Consider the following 18,796-nt stretch of genomic DNA (forward strand, 5'->3'; position numbering starts at 1 on the left):
TAATCAACTCTGCGCAAAATCCAAGAGCATCTATGTACCAAGTTTCACCAAAATTTGATTAGCGGTTCTTGAGATAACGGTGGAACAAAAAAAGTGACATACATACAGACAGGGTAACTGCAAAGACTCCCTTTTGTGCTTCGCACACGAGAGTCAAAAAGCTCAAAGATTGAATTGACCAATGTATCCCAAAAACTAAATGCACAAAAATAAAATATGTTGAGTCACTCATAAGCTTTCCTCTCTGTTGCTGTTGGACTCCGAAGAGATATGGTCATAATTTAGTAGAATGAATTCTTTATTCACAAACTCTGCCATCAGCACAATGTTACAATCTTTTTTTCCCCCTAAATTTACAATGAAATTTAAAAAAAAATAGTGCACTAAAATCATTAAAAAATCTGACACAAGTTTCAATAATTATGATAAAAATAGTCATCAGTTGGCAAAATGCATGCCATGATAAGGTGGTCAAGTGCTGATTTGGACATAATTAATATGCACAACGTCAAGTACTGTCTTTGCTAGAAATCTGTCAATGCATGCTTAACAATTAAAAACCCCATTTTTGGAATTTGAACAAGTACTGATGACACAGATCCCAACATGCTATGTTCATCGTTCCTCTAATTCTGCTGTAAGTTCCATGACACATAATCTTTGTTTAAAATAACATGCTTGAAAATAAATAGCTAGAAAAGTTAATTTTAAAAATAACAAAACTGGAAATTAGCATAATAATTAAGAACTGAAACAGACCCATGTATTTGGACTGCTCTTAAAAAAAAAAAATGTTGGTCAATGCTCCAAATATAACATATTAGCAGCTTATTCATGACCCAAACACAGTTTTTGTTTTATGTGCTCTTCTAATACAGCAAATATATTATTACATATACTAGTATGTTGAAATGATTCTCGAAACATCTTGATGTCTTGTTTTCCATTCTCACACTGCTCTGAATGTTAATACTATTGTATAGTAAATGTGAACTCGGCTATATACAACTGAATGTCATAAACCGTGTGGTTAGTGTACAAACAATACCACCCATAGACACTGCAATGTATGACATTTTTCACCAGTACTAGTTCTTCACTCTGCTGTTCAAATGGTTTCAAGCAGTCATTTTCAATCACAACCTACCACAGTCACCTAAATGCTATGTTAGTCCCAATTGACTTTGTGTGGAACTTGTACTGTAACTTAAAGATCCTGATCCATCTAGCGTTGATCGCTTCCAGGTTTTCCTACTTTCCCCCACTCCATATGATCTGTACGTGGTTCTGGTGAGTGGTGTAGTGGTTGCACTGCCGGGGGTAGAGTAGCGAGATTGTGGGTTAGCCCGAATAAAAGCAGGTCTGGTCCATCCATACACCAGGCAATTGAGGAATCCCTGACTTGGAGCAGTAATGCCCTGAAACAAGAATCAGAATAGGATAGTATAAAACACAAGCAGCTTCTCGGCTAAGATAGCTCCACTTTTAGTGATGCACATTTCAATTAGAGAATTGAAGATATCATCAAAAAATGAACAAATCTGAGAAAGGTCCACCTGAGTTACCTATATAAAATTAGAAAAATCATCATGAAATGAACAAATCTAAGTGAGTTCTACCCAAGTAGGCTTATAGTTTTTACAAAGAAGTCGAAAAAGTAAAAAAACAATGACGAACATTCACTTGTATGATGAGCTCTGCTCAACTAAGTTGCCAGGAGACTAAAATAATAATTAATATCAACACTAGAGGGCACAAACCATCAAACACATAGGGTTTGTTAACCACTTAAGGTAGCGAGAAGGGTTTTGTGACATTTTCGAATAAAACATTCTCTGTCTGTTGTGTTGTTCAGAAGAGTAATTTAGCTTATATATTTCAAAAGACTAAGTATAGAGGTACAAGTTCGCACAAACTGGACAGTCATTGTTTACATAATTATCACGTGACATCAAAAATGGCGAATCTTGCAAAAATGACTAAGTCCTCGATTGCGAGAGCACACTGCGGAATTTCCTGGTGAAATTTACGTCATGCATTGTCCGTAATCAAGTCCATTGAAATGCGTCTCGGATAATCAAAAGACCTATTATTCCGATTTCTATGCAGGTTTGTTTTTTTGTCCTCAACTTATTTCATACTTGACACCTTTAACAGACTATTATTCTGTGACAAAGCATTTTCTTTAAAAACCCAGACATATTTTGCACCATCATTATCTATTGAACGATAACTGCGAGTTTGAATGTCCTAGTCCGAACGCACTTGATTTGGTGGCGGTCCCAATGAGTCGTACTCAATCGAAACTTCAATTCGAGAAAAACGCGAAAAACAGTTTTGGTTAATAAAACACTGTAGATTTGCAGCATTATTATAAATATTCACTAAAAATGGCCAAACATATTAACCACTGATATCATAGAGCTCATAAAGAGTGTCTGATAATGAATAATTTCATGCTCGAGCGTGAAAAATGAAGAAAACTGCTGGCATTTGAGTCCCCACTCCAGGAACGTTCGGGTTTCCATTGTTATGCAAACGAATAACGAGGGATAATCCTCTGACAAACATTACTGTCCCACTGTACACGCTGACAGTTTACAAACAAGCTAATCCTTCAAGTGTCTCTGATAAGTGATCTAATAAAACGGTTTTCATGGTGAAACAAAATGGCCGATGTTTGAAAACAAAATTGCTGTGTCAGAGTGTGACACTGAGTGGCAGATTTTTCTTTGCCTCGTCTGTCAACGCTTTTTTTTCGCCACTGCGTTAGAAAACATGGTATTAGTAAAATAGAATATTGACTTGGAAAATAAAACGATTTAAAGGAAAGTTGCGCAAATTTACAGTACTCATTTTGCACTACCTCCCGCCCGCTCCCGCTTTCCAAACACCTTTTTTCTCGCTTTTTTGACCGCTTGTTGAATTGGACAATTATTTAGTTTTGTTTTCGACCGCGCAAACCCCGAAATATCACCGCTCGCTCGCACGCATTTAAAATTCGGACTAACAGAAAAATTTCCGAGGTTCACATTGTCTTATAATTGTCTTTATGGTTTTTATAGATGTTGAACAGCTGACAAAAGTTATAAGCACGCAACCTGATCCTTTGGCCTCGATTTGGCTTGGACTGAATATTTTATTTTAAACAATATTCTGACGTGAAATACAAAATGTATTTCAACACAAGTACGACATGGTTGTCTGGGTTTTCTATCCTGATTATTGAGTCTTCGCAATGTGTTTTGTATAATTATTGTTGTTTTCCTCCGAGGCGAAGACAAGCTGAAGGACCATGAAGCTAAATGGCAGTTCCATGCATGGGCTGACTGAAAGAATATATTTCTAAGCCTAAAATAAACCTAGTCTTTTGTTGATAATTTTGATTGTTTGGAATGTCTGTCGACCGTGTAATAAAGACATTATTCTCTATCAATAATCCGGTCAAAATAGGAACATTTCTACTAATTCTTGTGTTTTTTCGACGTTTTTCGAAAAATCTGCGATTAGGGTGCGAAAGTAGAACATTCCGGGGGGTGTGAAGAGCATCGCCAGGCGATGGACGCGGAGTTCTTTGGCAACGACCGCAAACGTAATTGTGATCAGCCATTGGTTGGCCACAGAGGTCAAAATACGCATTCTATTTTTATGCGTTAAGTTTGGCTCTTCCGTTTCACCGCCTCCGGAATGTTCTACTTTCGCAGCCGTGTGAATCTTGAGTTTCGAAATTGTTCATCGACTGGCCACCAAATATCTATGGCTATAACTAAATTTTTAAGCCCAATAAATTATTCATACATGTCAAGCTCTGTTCGATTTTTTCAGGGCCTGTGGCCGTTTTTAGTCGAAAATATTTTTTGTGGGAACAATTTTACGTATACGTATACGGTTTAGACCGAAGTCATTCAATGATCGTGACCTAATTTTAAAAATTGAATGTCAAATTTTACCAGACATGGACCGACATGGATTCGGTATCGTTATTTTTGGAATTAATCATTAACATTTCCTCGTTTCTCTGCTCTGTCAAAATGAGTTACCTATGTTTTTTTTCACTCGATTGTCTCATTAAAATAAAATAACATATTACATTTAGAACAAGCACCCAAAACACGTAACAAGAGGTCCCAGTTCAGTTGCTTTCACGATACAAGTGTCATACAACTATTAGATTTGAAGTGCCGTTCAGAATTTAATAATAGTTAATACTAGTTAGTTGTACGTTCACACTTTACTATCAAAACCACCATTTCGACCACTCCTGCTGCGCCAGTGATCAGTGTTTGGACGAGCGGTCGGTGTTTTCAATGAGCGAGCGAGCCAAAAAAAAAAAAAAAAAAAAAAAAAAAAAAAAAAAAAAAAAACGCGATTAAAATGCGGTCGGTTTCCGGTCGGACAAGACCGCATGGTCGGAAATTAAGCGATAAGCGGTCGATGTAAAAGCGGAAGGTTGGGCGAAATGAGTACTGTATGGCCATGTTTCTCCGACGAAGTCTTGACTAACAATAATGCTGACAATGGACGTTAGATAAACACGCATTGTTTGCAACTGGAAGCTTATCACCCGTTATATCAGAATCGTCAACAACAGAGTATACAGATAAGATGTTATCATTTAAACCCTTTCAAAGATAAACAATATGCAAACGGCAGTTGTAGTCTTTTCTGCTAGCGTTTTAAAACACTGATTTGAGCGACGTTATTTCGCAATTTCGATCTTTTGTAAACCTGGGATGATGTATCGAGGTCTAAAGTGAACGTTTTATCAATTTTTGAAAAATCAAGAAAAAAGTAAAAATTTCCCTTCTCGCTACCTTAATGATATATGTTTACTTCAACAGAATGGATGTAAACAAAAACGTAAATATCAACACTAGAGGGCACAAACCATCAAACACATAGGGTTTGTTAACCACTTAATGATATATGTTTACTTCAACAGAATGGATGTAAACAAAAACGTAAATATCAACACTAGAGGGCACAAACCATCAAACACATAGGGTTTGTTAACCACTTAATGATATATGTTTACTTCAACAGAATGGATGTAAACAAAAACGTAAATATCAACACTAGAGGGCACAAACCATCAAACACATAGGGTTTGTTAACCACTTAATGATATATGTTTACTTCAACAGAATGGATGTAAACAAAAACGTAAATATCAACACTAGAGGGCACAAACCATCAAACACATAGGGTTTGTTAACCACTTAATGATATATGTTTACTTCAACAGAATGGATGTAAACAAAACATATAGATTTTCAGGTTTTCATTTTTTTCAGTTTTAAATTTACATGTTAGCAAACGGCACCCTTAACACACTTATTGATTCTGAATGAGCCAATATGTACCTCTAAGGAACAATGTAACCTTAATTTTTTGAACCAGTTAGGAATGTCACTTCGTTTTTAAAAAAAAGACAGAGACTGACCTGCACCAAATATAAAGTAAAGTACGTATGGAGCCACATAATTTCTTCCATCACAAGCTGAGTTATAGCGACTGTAAATGCTGCAATGAAACACCACATACACACTATTATTATTATAGTGACTGTAAATGATGCAATGAAATACCACATACACACTTATTATAGTGACTTTAAATGATGCAATGAAATACCACATACACACTATTATTATAGTGACTGTAAATGATGCATTGAAAACACCACATACACACTATTATTATAGTGACTGTAAATGCTGCAATGAAACACCACATACACACTATTATTATAGTGACAGTAAATGCTGCAATGAAACACCACATACACACTATTATTATAGTGACTGTAAATGCTGCAATGAAATACCACATACACACTATTATTATAGTGACTGTAAATGCTGTAATGAAATACCACATACACACTATTATTATTATAGTGACTGTAAATGATGCAATGAAATACCACATACACACTTATTATAGTGACTTTAAATGATGCAATGAAATACCACATACACACTATTATTATAGTGACTGTAAATGCTGCAATGAAACACCACATACACACTATTATTATTATAGTGACTGTAAATGATGCAATGAAATACCACATACACACTTATTATAGTGACTTTAAATGATGCAATGAAATACCACATACACACTATTATTATAGTGACTGTAAATGATGCAATGAAAACACCACATACACACTATTATTATAGTGACTGTAAATGCTGCAATGAAACACCACATACACACTATTATTATAGTGACAGTAAATGCTGCAATGAAACACCACATACACACTATTATTATAGTGACTGTAAATGATGCAATGAAACACCACATACACACTATTATTATAGTGACTGTAAATGATGCAATGAAACACCACATACACACTATTATTATAGCGACTGTAAATGCTGCAAAGAAACACCACATACACACTATTATTACAGTGACTGTAAATGCTGTAATGAAATACCACATACACACTATTATTATAGTGACTGTAAATGATGCAATGAAATACCACATATACACTATTATAGTGACTGTAAATGATGCAATGAAATACCACATACACACTATTATTATAGTGACTGTAAATGATGCAATGAAATACCACATACACACTATTATTATAGTGACTGTAAATGATGCAATGAAATACCACATACACACTATTATTATAGTGACTGTAAATGATGCAATGAAACACCACATACACACTATTATTATAGTGACTGTAAATGCTGTAATGAAATACCACATACACACTATTATTATAGTGACTGTAAATGATGCAATGAAATACCACATACACACTATTATTATAGTGACTGTAAATGATGTAATGAAATACCACATACACACTATTATTATAGTGACTGTAAATGATGCAATGAAATACCACATACACACTATTATTATAGTGACTGTAAATGATGCAATGAAACACCACATACACACTATTATTATAGTGACTGTAAATGATGCAATGAAATACCACATACACACTATTATTATAGTGACTGTAAATGCTGCAATGAAACACCACATACACACTATTATTATAGTGACTGTAAATGCTGCAATGAAACACCACATACACACTATTATTATTATAGTGACTGTAAATGCTGCAATGAAACGCCACATACACACTATTATTATAGTGACTGTAAATGATGCAATGAAATACCACATACACACTATTATTATAGTGACTGTAAATGATGCAATGAAATACCACATACACACTATTATTATAGTGACTGTAAATGATGCAATGAAATACCACATACACACTATTATTATAGTGAGTGTAAATGATGCAATGAAATACCACATACACACTATTATTATAGTGAGTGTAAATGATGCAATGAAATACCACATACACACTATTATTATAGTGACTGTAAATGATGCAATGAAATACCACATACACACTATTATTATAGTGACTGTAAATGATGCAATGAAATACCACATACACACTATTATTATAGTGACTGTAAATGATGCAATGAAACACCACATACACACTATTATTATAGTGACTGTAAATGCTGCAATGAAATACCACATACACACTATTATTATAGTGACTGTAAATGATGCAATGAAATACCACATACACACTATTATAGTGACTGTAAATGATGCAATGAAATACCACATACACACTATTATTATAGTGACTGTAAATGATGCAATGAAATACCACATACACACTATTATAGTGACTGTAAATGATGCAATGAAATACCACATACACACTATTATTATAGTGACTGTAAATGATGCAATGAAATACCACATACACACTATTATTATAGTGACTGTAAATGATGCAATGAAACACCACATACACACTATTATTATAGTGACTGTAAATGATGCAATGAAATACCACATACACACTATTATTATAGTGACTGTAAATGATGCAATGAAATACCACATACACACTATTATTATAGTGAGTGTAAATGATGCAATGAAATACCACATACACACTATTATTATAGTGAGTGTAAATGATGCAATGAAACACCACATACACACTATTATAGTGACTGTAAATGATGCAATGAAATACCACATACACACTATTATTATAGTGACTGTAAATGCTGCAATGAAACACCACATACACACTATTATTATAGTGACTGTAAATGCTGCAATGAAACACCACATACACACTATTATTATTATAGTGACTGTAAATGCTGCAATGAAACACCACATACACACTATTATTATAGTGACTGTAAATGATGCAATGAAATACACATACACACTATTATAGTGACTGTAAATGATGCAATGAAATACCACATACACACTATTATTATAGTGACTGTAAATGATGCAATGAAATACCACATACACACTATTATTATAGTGACTGTAAATGATGCAATGAAATACCACATACACACTATTATAGTGACTGTAAATGATGCAATGAAATACCACATACACACTATTATTATAGTGACTGTAAATGCTGTAATGAAATACCACATACACACTATTATTATATTGACTGTAAATGATGCAATGAAATACCACATCCACACTATTATAGTGACTGTAAATGATGCAATGAAATACCACATACACACTATTATTATAGTGACTGTAAATGATGCAATGAAATACCACATACACACTATTATTATAGTGACTGTAAATGATGCAATGAAACACCACATACACACTATTATTATAGTGACTGTAAATGATGCAATGAAACACCACATACACACTATTATTATAGTGACTGTAAATGATGCAATGAAATACCACATACACACTATTATTATAGTGACTGTAAATGATGCAATGAAATACCACATACACACTATTATTATAGTGACTGTAAATGATGCAATGAAACACCACATACACACTATTATTATAGTGACTGTAAATGATGCAATGAAATACCACATACACACTATTATTATAGTGACTGTAAATGCTGCAATGAAACACCACATACACACTATTATTATAGTGACTGTAAATGATGCAATGAAATACCACATACACACTATTATTACAGTGACTGTAAATGATGCAATGAAACACCACATACACACTATTATTATAGTGACTGTAAATGCTGTAATGAAATACCACATACACACTATTATAGTGACTGTAAATGCTGTAATGAAATACCACATACACAATATTATTATAGTGACTGTAAATGATGCAATGAAATACCACATACACACTATTATTATAGTGACTGTAAATGATGCAATGAAATACCACATACACACTATTATTATAGTGACTGTAAATGATGCAATGAAATACCACATACACACTATTATTATAGTGACTGTAAATGATGCAATGAAACACCACATACACACTATTATTATAGTGACTGTAAATGCTGTAATGAAATACCACATACACACTATTATTATAGTGACTGTAAATGATGCAATGAAATACCACATACACACTATTATTATAGTGACTGTAAATGATGCAATGAAACACCACATACACACTATTATTATAGTGACTGTAAATGATGCAATGAAACACCACATACACACTATTATTATAGTGACTGTAAATGATGCAATGAAACACCACATACACACTATTATTATAGTGACTGTAAATGATGCAATGAAATACCACATACACACTATTATTATAGTGACTGTAAATGATGCAATGAAACACCACATACACACTATTATTATAGTGACTGTAAATGCTGTAATGAAATACCACATACACACTATTATTATAGTGACTGTAAATGATGCAATGAAATACCACATACACACTATTATTATAGTGACTGTAAATGATGCAATGAAACACCACATACACACTATTATTATAGTGACTGTAAATGATGCAATGAAATACCACATACACACTATTATTATAGTGACTGTAAATGCTGCAATGAAACACCACATACACACTATTATTATAGTGACTGTAAATGATGCAATGAAACACCACATACACACTATTATTATAGTGACTGTAAATGCTGTAATGAAATACCACATACACACTATTCTTATAGTGACTGTAAATGATGCAATGAAATACCACATACACACTATTATTATAGTGACTGTAAATGATGCAATGAAATACCACATACACACTATTATTATAGTAACTGTAAATGATGCAATGAAATACCACATACACACTATTATTATAGTGACTGTAAATGATGCAATGAAACACCACATACACACTATTATTATAGTGACTGTAAATGATGCAATGAAATACCACATACACACTATTATTATAGTGACTGTAAATGCTGTAATGAAATACCACATACACACTATTATTAGACAGGCGTCTCAGTCACTGTCTAATACTAGTATGCACACCAATGTGAATGCTACAGTGAAATCTGTGTATTCTAGCTGAACATCAAAGGGTCTGTTACAGAGAAACCTGTCTAATACTAGTATGCACACCAATGAGTATGCTACACTGAAAATCAAAGGGTCTGTGTTACGGAGAAGCCTGTCTAATACTAGTATGCACACCAATGGGAATGCTACAGTGAAATCTGTGTATTCTGAACATCAAAGGGTCTGTGTTACAGAGAAACCTGTCTAATGCTAGTTAGTATCCACACCAATGGGAATGCCGCAGTGAAATCTGTGTATTCTGAACATCAAAGGGTCTGTGTTACAGAGAAGCCTGTCTAATATTCACACCAATGGGAATGCTACAGTGAAATCTGTGTATTCTGAACATCAAAGGGTCTGTGTTACAGAGAAACCTGTCTAATATGAACACAAAGGAAATGCTACAGTGAAATATGTGTATTCTGAACATCAAAGGGTCTGTGTTACAGAGAAACCTGTCTAATATGAACACAAAGGAAATGCTACAGTGAAATCTGTGTATTCTGAACATCAAAGGGTCTGTGTTACAGAGAAACCTGTCTAATATGAACACAAAGGAAATGCTACAGTGAAATATGTGTATTCTGAACATCAAAGGGTCTGTGTTACAGAGAAACCTAATATGAACACAAAGGAAATGCTACAGTGAAATCTGTGTATTTTGAACATCAAAAGGTCTGTGTTACAGAGAAACCTGTCTAATATGAACACAAAGGAAATGCTACAGTGAAATATGTGTATTCTGAACATCAAAGGGTCTGTGTTACAGAGAAACCTGTCTAATATGAACACAAAGGAAATGCTACAGTGAAATCTGTGTATTCTGAACATCAAAAGGTCTGTGTTACAGAGAAACCTGTCTAATATGACCACAAAGGAAATGCTACAGTGAAATCTGTGTATTCTGAACATCAAAGGGTCTGTGTTACAGAGAAACCTGTCTAACATGAACACAAAGGAAATGCTACAGTGAAATCTGTGTACTCTGAACATCAAAAGGTCTGTGTTACAGAGAAACCTGTCTAATATGAACACAAAGGAGAGTGCTACAGTGAAATCTGTGTATTCTGAACATCAAAGGGTCTGTGTTACAGAGAAACCTGTCTAATATGAACACACAAAGGAGAGTGCTACAGTGAAATCTGTGTATTTCTGAATATTGAATCTTACCTGGCAGCCAACAAAATAGGAAAACTAGAATATAAAGTGTTATTCTGTATCGCATACTTGACACTGCAGCTCGTTGACGATCAGTCCATACTGTAAAAACAATAAGTTAGAATGACAGGTAGTTATAGACTTATTAATTGCCACTAAGAGGAGATTATTGGGTCCAATATATGAATGCTAAGTTGGGTTTTGGTTTTATTCGTTTTTTTTGATTGAACACAGCAATATGTTGTGATTTAGTTTACAGCAATATGTTGTGATTTAGTTTACACAAAGAAGGTGCAATAAAATTTGACAAAATCTCACCATTTTGAAAAACAAGTTGTCGATAAACTCTGAAAGAAAGTCCATATATAATCTAGAAATTTAAAACAAAACAAAAGACAATCATTTCAACACACTCTGTAGATACAAATGAATAAATATTGTTGACACTGACAATTACTGTATATCGTTTTTTCATTTTCCCAATCCATGTAGGCTTTCAAAAAGCAATGTGTTAAATACAGTATACCTGCCTCAGTACTTATTATGTGAAACCAAGGTTACGTATTAGTATATAAAATAAAACTCACATCATTTATTTTTTTTTTCGTATTTTGAATAAAACCAATAATAAAATGTCCATCTGAACAAAAATGATGATAAATTATAGACAAATACACAAAACAGGAAAACTTATTTTTTTTTTTTTTTATTTAAAAGATGCATACAGGTTTCCCAAATTACAACGCTTCCAAAAAATACAATGTTAACAAAAACAATGCAATATGAAATAAATAAATAATCTTTATAAAATGTTAGAGGTTCAAAAGTTTAATAATTAGAAAAATTAATAATCTGATCATATTATAATTAATTGGACTGAATGCATAGTCTGTAGAGCACACATTTTATGAGCAGGACACACACATATGACTTACCAACAAAGCAATAATTGACAATCCTAATGCAAGTACAAACACAAGAGTGGCATAGTTCGCACAAAGCCAGTGGTTCTTTGCTTCCTGTATGGAGAAATAAATTAATTATTTTGTTGTAAAATATAAATTTAGTGCACACATGTGTAAATGTACTGTAAACAAGACGATCTGTCATACAACCTAAGAGATATTTTCAAGACACTCTGTGTCATATGACCTGAGAAATATTTTCAAGACACTCTGTGTCATAAAACCTGAGAGATATTTTCAAGACACTCTGTGTCATAAAACCTGAGAAATATTTTCAAGACACTCTGTGTCATACAACCTGAGAGATATTTTCAAGACACTCTGTGTCATACAACCTAAGAGATATTTTCAAGACACTGTGTGTCATACGACTTGAGAGATATAATTTCACCATACTCAGGATACATATTTACAAGAAGCATGGACCTACCAACACAGGATACATATTTACAAGAAGCATGGACCTACCAACACAGGATACATATTTACAAGAAGCATGGACCTACCAACACAGGATACATATTTACAAGAAGCATGGACCTACCAACACAGGATACATATTTACAAGAAGCATGGACCTACCAACACAGGATACATATTTACAAGAAGCATGGACCTACCAACACAGGATACATATTTCCAAGAAGCATGGACCTACCAACACAGGATACATATTTACAAGAAGCATGGACCTACCAACACAGGATACATATTTACAAGAAGCATGGACCTACCAACACAGGATACATATTTACAAGAAGCATGGACCTACCAACACAGGATACATATTTACAAGAAGCATGGACCTACCAACACAGGATACATATTTACAAGAAGCATGGACCTACCAACACAGGATACATATTTACAAGAAGCATGGACCTACCAACACAGGATACATATTTACAAGAAGCATGGACCTACCAACACAGGATACATATTTACAAGAAGCATGGACCTACCAACACAGGATACATATTTACAAGAAGCATGGACCTACCAACACAGGATACATATTTACAAGAAGCATGGACCTACCAACACAGGATACATATTTACAAGAAGCATGGACCTACCAACACAGGATACATATTTACAAGAAGCATGGACCTACCAACACAGGATACATATTTCCAAGAAGCATGGACCTACCAACACAGGATACATATTTACAAGAAGCATGGACCTACCAACTCAGGATACATATTTACAAGAAGCATGGACCTACCAACACAGGATACATATTTACAAGAAGCATGGACCTACCAACACAGGATACATATTTACAAGAAGCATGGACCTACCAACACAGGATACATACTTACAAGAAGCATAGACCTACCAACACAGGATACATATTTACAAGAAGCATGGACCTACCAACACAGGATACATATTTACAAGAAGCATGGACCTACCAACACAGGATACATATTTACAAGAAGCATGGACCTACCAACACAGGATACATATTTACAAGAAGCATGGACCTACCAACACAGGATACATATTTACAAGAAGCATGGACCTACCAACACAGGATACATATTTACAAGAAGCATGGACCTACCAACACAGGATACATATTTACAAGAAGCATGGACCTACCAACACAGGATACATATTTACAAGAAGCATGGACCTACCAACACAGGATACATATTTACAAGAAGCATGGACCTACCAACACAGGATACATATTTACAAGAAGCATGGACCTACCAACACAGGATACATATTTACAAGAAGCATGGACCTACCAACACAGGATACATATTTACAAGAAGCATGGACCTACCAACACAGGATACATATTTACAAGAAGCATGGACCTACCAACACAGGATACATACAGTATTTACAAGAAGCATGGACCTACCAACACAGGATACATATTTACATGAAGCATGGACCTACCAACACAGGATACATATTTACAAGAAGCATGGACCTACCAACACAGGATACATATTTACAAGAAGCATGGACCTACCAACACAGGATACATATTTACAAGAAGCATGGACCTACCAACACAGGATACATATTTACAAGAAGCATGGACCTACCAACACAGGATACATATTTACAAGAAGCATGGACCTACCAACACAGGATACATATTTACAAGAAGCATGGACCTATCAACACAGGATACATATTTCCAATGCTTCTATTTCTTGTAAATCAAAATCTTTTCCTGTAAGCGAAGCCTCACTCGTGTCTACGACTGCCATTTTTAAAGTAGTTATAACTGGTCATTTGACGGTTCGAAGTTACACGATGTCATTTGAACATGTTCAGAAGGTGTGATTTGCGCAGTATTAGTCTGATAATTTGAGTGCCTGGATTCAAAAGCTAATAAATATTAATTAATCTCAAGTAGAGAGTAAATAGCGGCAATGCACACAGATCAAAAGACAGTGGGTTGATGTTCATCCTGTGTTGGTAGGTCCATGCAAGAAGTAATTTAAAAACAAATTCTTCATGATAAGTAGTAGTTTACATGTTTATGCTCTGGCATAGCCTTCTAGAATTATGAACCAAATTTGAACCAAATTCCAGTTCTAAAAAATGCATGTCCAAATGCATGACATGATGTATAACGCATGTACAAAGTTAGTACCGTATTACCCCGGGCACGCGCCCAGGGGCCTAAACATACAAAATCGGAAAAATTGGGGGTGGGCACTTACCCGAGGACCACCCCAAAAAAGATTTAAAAAATTGTTTTTGTGATTGTATGATAAGGTCAAATAAAGGAATGCTTTCGTATATTTTGTACACGTACTTATTTCTTGATTTAAGCGAGGTTTCAATAAACGTGAGCACTGGGTCAAGAACTGTTGGAACACTAAGACACAGGGTCAAATTTCAAGAATAAAACTTGTTTTATGTCAGTGAATGAAGTTGTATTACTCACTGAAATTGGCTACAAAGTATGGTAAGTATTGTAATCAATGCACGGTTACTTTTTTAGTAACTGTGATCAGTGCAAGTCGAAATGGCCGGGAAAAACTATCGCTTGTAATCCAAGAAGGCGATGACCTCATTAGCATAATTATGATCACGCACATATTGATACATCGCATCGTAATTACTGAAGAATAGCAGACAGAGTTATGAAACAAATAAACCTTTTATTACTGATGTGAAATGTTTACAAACTATTGTGAATACATAAACATATCCAAATGGCGATACATAAAAAACAGACTGAAAATAAACTCTGGTCGACCTCATTATTCATGATTTATTCACGCACCCACACACATGACAAAAAAAATTATGATGCAACAAGTTCCCATCGTCGGCATGCCTCATTATGGTTATCGTAATGGACTTGAGGTTTTTTCTTCAACGACAGAAAAATAATCCACATGACCGTAACGCCATAGCTGTGATGAAGGATGGAAAAAAAGTAGCAAGTTTACGACGTGATGTCTCAAAAGTGCTAGCTCCCGTTCACAGTCAGTAGAACATTCCGGAGGGGGTGAAACGGAAGAGCATCGCCAGGCGATGGACGCGGGGCTTTTTGGCAGCGACCACAAACGTATCCGTGTCCAGCCATTGGTTGGCCACGTAGAGGTCAAAATACGCGTTCTATTTTTAGGCGTTAAGTTTGGTTCTTCCGTTTCATCCCCTCCAGAATGTTCTACTTTCGCAGCCTAATCGCAGGTTTTTCCAAAAACGTCGAAAAAACACAAGAATTAGTAGAAATGTTCCTGTTTTGGGCGGATTATTGATAGAGAATAATTTCTTTATTACAAAAATGCTGAAAAACCGTGAGTTTTTGCCTTAGTTATTTTTTTATTGGCGAAAAACTGCGAACTCGGCAAATTTGGTTGAACAACATCCCTTTATCAAATACACCCAGCGACACCAATGCCAGCTGACTGTGCTTCCGTTATGGATTCACAGTCAGCGAAGTGCTACGTTTTGAAACCAAAGCTAAGTGCTTTAAACCACTTACCAAGGTATGGATTATCGCAATATTGGATTCATCGTGAATGAAGAGAAAGCAGAACGTGTGCGCCACATGCTGCGTGGTTCATCTTACATCGTTAAGTTCCAACGAGTTTTTACGTAAAAACACAAACAAAACGGCCCTTTTCTGGGCCACCACACACTCCAAAAAGAGAACTACCGTAACAAACACACTATTTAAATAAATCAAATTCGTTCATTTTTGACAAATACAACTTTATTGTTGACCCCGTTCTTGGCTAAAAATCACCCTGGGCATTTAACCGAGGATGTCCCCAACATGTAACTTTTGTGAAAACAGGGGGGTGGGCGCTTGCCCAGGGAGGGGCGCTTGCCCGGGGTAATACGGTATGCAAATCAATACAAGCATTTCTTTTTCACTAATGCAGGAGTACAGAGTACAGAACATTGGGGGTGATCTAGATGGTTCTGGTACCAAAAATACTCATAGATGAAAATGTTGGAGTAACTCATAAGTAACAACCATGGAGTATGGTCGTTATACAGAACACTTACCACATTACAGCTAGGTTTAGATATAAATAACAAACACCTGCAAAGAAATAAAAATTGTTTTATGTCTCACAAGAAAATGCAGCAGCTAGTCTTTACACATCTTCGCTAGCCAAGGTCTAAGTTTATTCAGCCAAGCCTCTAAACAGACCTTGGCAGAACTACCATCAAATATGCATATTCTAACAGCACCCCAGTAGTCAGTTGTTGCTAATCATTGTCCAATCAGTTTGCATGTTACAAATCCCTCTTTGGCATTTCATTTTAAACAAAATGGTGGCACCCATGAATCGTGATATTTGTGATGATAAAATTGCGAAAGTTTTCGGTGTTGGTGCCCTCAAGCCTCATCAGGTACAGGCAATCGACGCAGTTTTGTGTGGGAAGGATGTCTTCATAGCGACAAAAACAGGACGTGGAATTTTATGTTATAATTTGGTACATCCAAGCTGATTGGGCGCCTTGTTTCAAGGTGCGCCTAATCAGATTTCGCTGCTTAAAGATACGCATTTAGCCTATGCGATCCCGCACGGTATCGTGTAGAGGCCTATAGGTCGATGACATGGGACCGTGCAATTCGGAAGATGATCTTTACAGGATATTTGATATTTAGTGAAATCAAGTGTCAAAATACTGAATGAGGTGTTACAATACTAAAGTTTTAAATACCTCTTTCCACAATCATTATCATCTGGTTCATCACTTTTTATATTCAAATAAACGACAGGTACCATTAATGCAATTGGTGCTAACCTGTATAAAATAGAAACAAATGAACATGAATACCATACATCCATAACACCCAAACTATTTTCCATAATTTCTACCCACCATGCAAATACACACATACTGCGTAACGCCCAAACTATTTTCCATGATTTCTACTCACCATGCAAATACATACATACTACATAACACCCAAACTATTTTCCATGATTTCTACTCACCATGCAAATACACACATACTACGTAACAACCAAACTATTTTCCATAATTTCTACTCACCATGCAAATACATACACACTACGTAACACCCAAACTATTTTCCATAATTTCTACTCACCATGCAAATACACACATACTACGTAACACCCAAACTATTTTCCATAATTTCTACTCACCATGCAAATACATACACACTACGTAACAACCAAACTATTTTCCATAATTTCTACTCACCATGCAAATACATACACACTACGTAACACCCAAACTATTTTCCATAATTTCTACTCACCATGCAAATACACACATACTACGTAACACCCAAACTATTTTCCATAATTTCTACTCACCATGCAAATACATACACACTACGTAACACCCAAACTATTTTCCATAATTTCTACTCACCAAGCAAATACATACATACTACATAACACCCAAACTATTTTCCATAATTTCTACTCACCATGCAAATACATACACACTACGTAACACCCAAACTATTTTCCATAATTTCTACTCACCAAGCAAATACATACATACTACATAACACGCAAACCATTTTCCATAATTTCTACTTACCATGCAAATACATACATACTACATAACACGCAAACCATTTTCCATAATTTCTACCCACCATGCAAATACATACACACTACATAACACGCAAACCATTTTCCATAATTTCTACCCACCATGCAAATACATACACACTACATAACACCCAAACTATTTTCCATAATTTCTACCCACCATGCAAATACATACACACTACATAACACCCAAACTATTTTCCATAATTTCTACCCACCATGC

At 35.1% G+C, this 18,796-nt stretch overlaps 1 protein-coding gene across 2 annotated transcripts in view; it reads right to left on the minus strand.

The window, feature by feature from the left end:
* Nucleotides 1–280: 280 nt before the first annotated feature.
* The window catches only part of LOC100375228 (transmembrane protein 116-like), a 43,643-nt gene continuing 25,127 nt past the window's right edge, over nucleotides 281–18,796 (minus strand). For both annotated transcript variants that reach the window (XM_085491404.1, XM_002737031.3), the window contains exons 7-13: nucleotides 17,702–17,785; nucleotides 17,036–17,072; nucleotides 12,503–12,586; nucleotides 11,886–11,937; nucleotides 11,580–11,669; nucleotides 5,444–5,523; nucleotides 281–1,418 (exon numbers count right to left, since the gene is read on the minus strand). In XM_085491404.1, coding sequence (XP_085347530.1) covers nucleotides 1,164–1,418; nucleotides 5,444–5,523; nucleotides 11,580–11,669; nucleotides 11,886–11,937; nucleotides 12,503–12,586; nucleotides 17,036–17,072; nucleotides 17,702–17,785 — 682 coding nt within the window. In that variant the 3' untranslated portion in view covers nucleotides 281–1,163. The remainder of the gene's footprint in view (nucleotides 1,419–5,443; nucleotides 5,524–11,579; nucleotides 11,670–11,885; nucleotides 11,938–12,502; nucleotides 12,587–17,035; nucleotides 17,073–17,701; nucleotides 17,786–18,796) is intronic.

This window comes from Saccoglossus kowalevskii, chromosome 16 (assembly GCF_978046115.1).
Source record: "Saccoglossus kowalevskii chromosome 16, keSacKowa6.1, whole genome shotgun sequence".
Lineage (NCBI taxonomy): Eukaryota > Metazoa > Hemichordata > Enteropneusta > Harrimaniidae > Saccoglossus > Saccoglossus kowalevskii.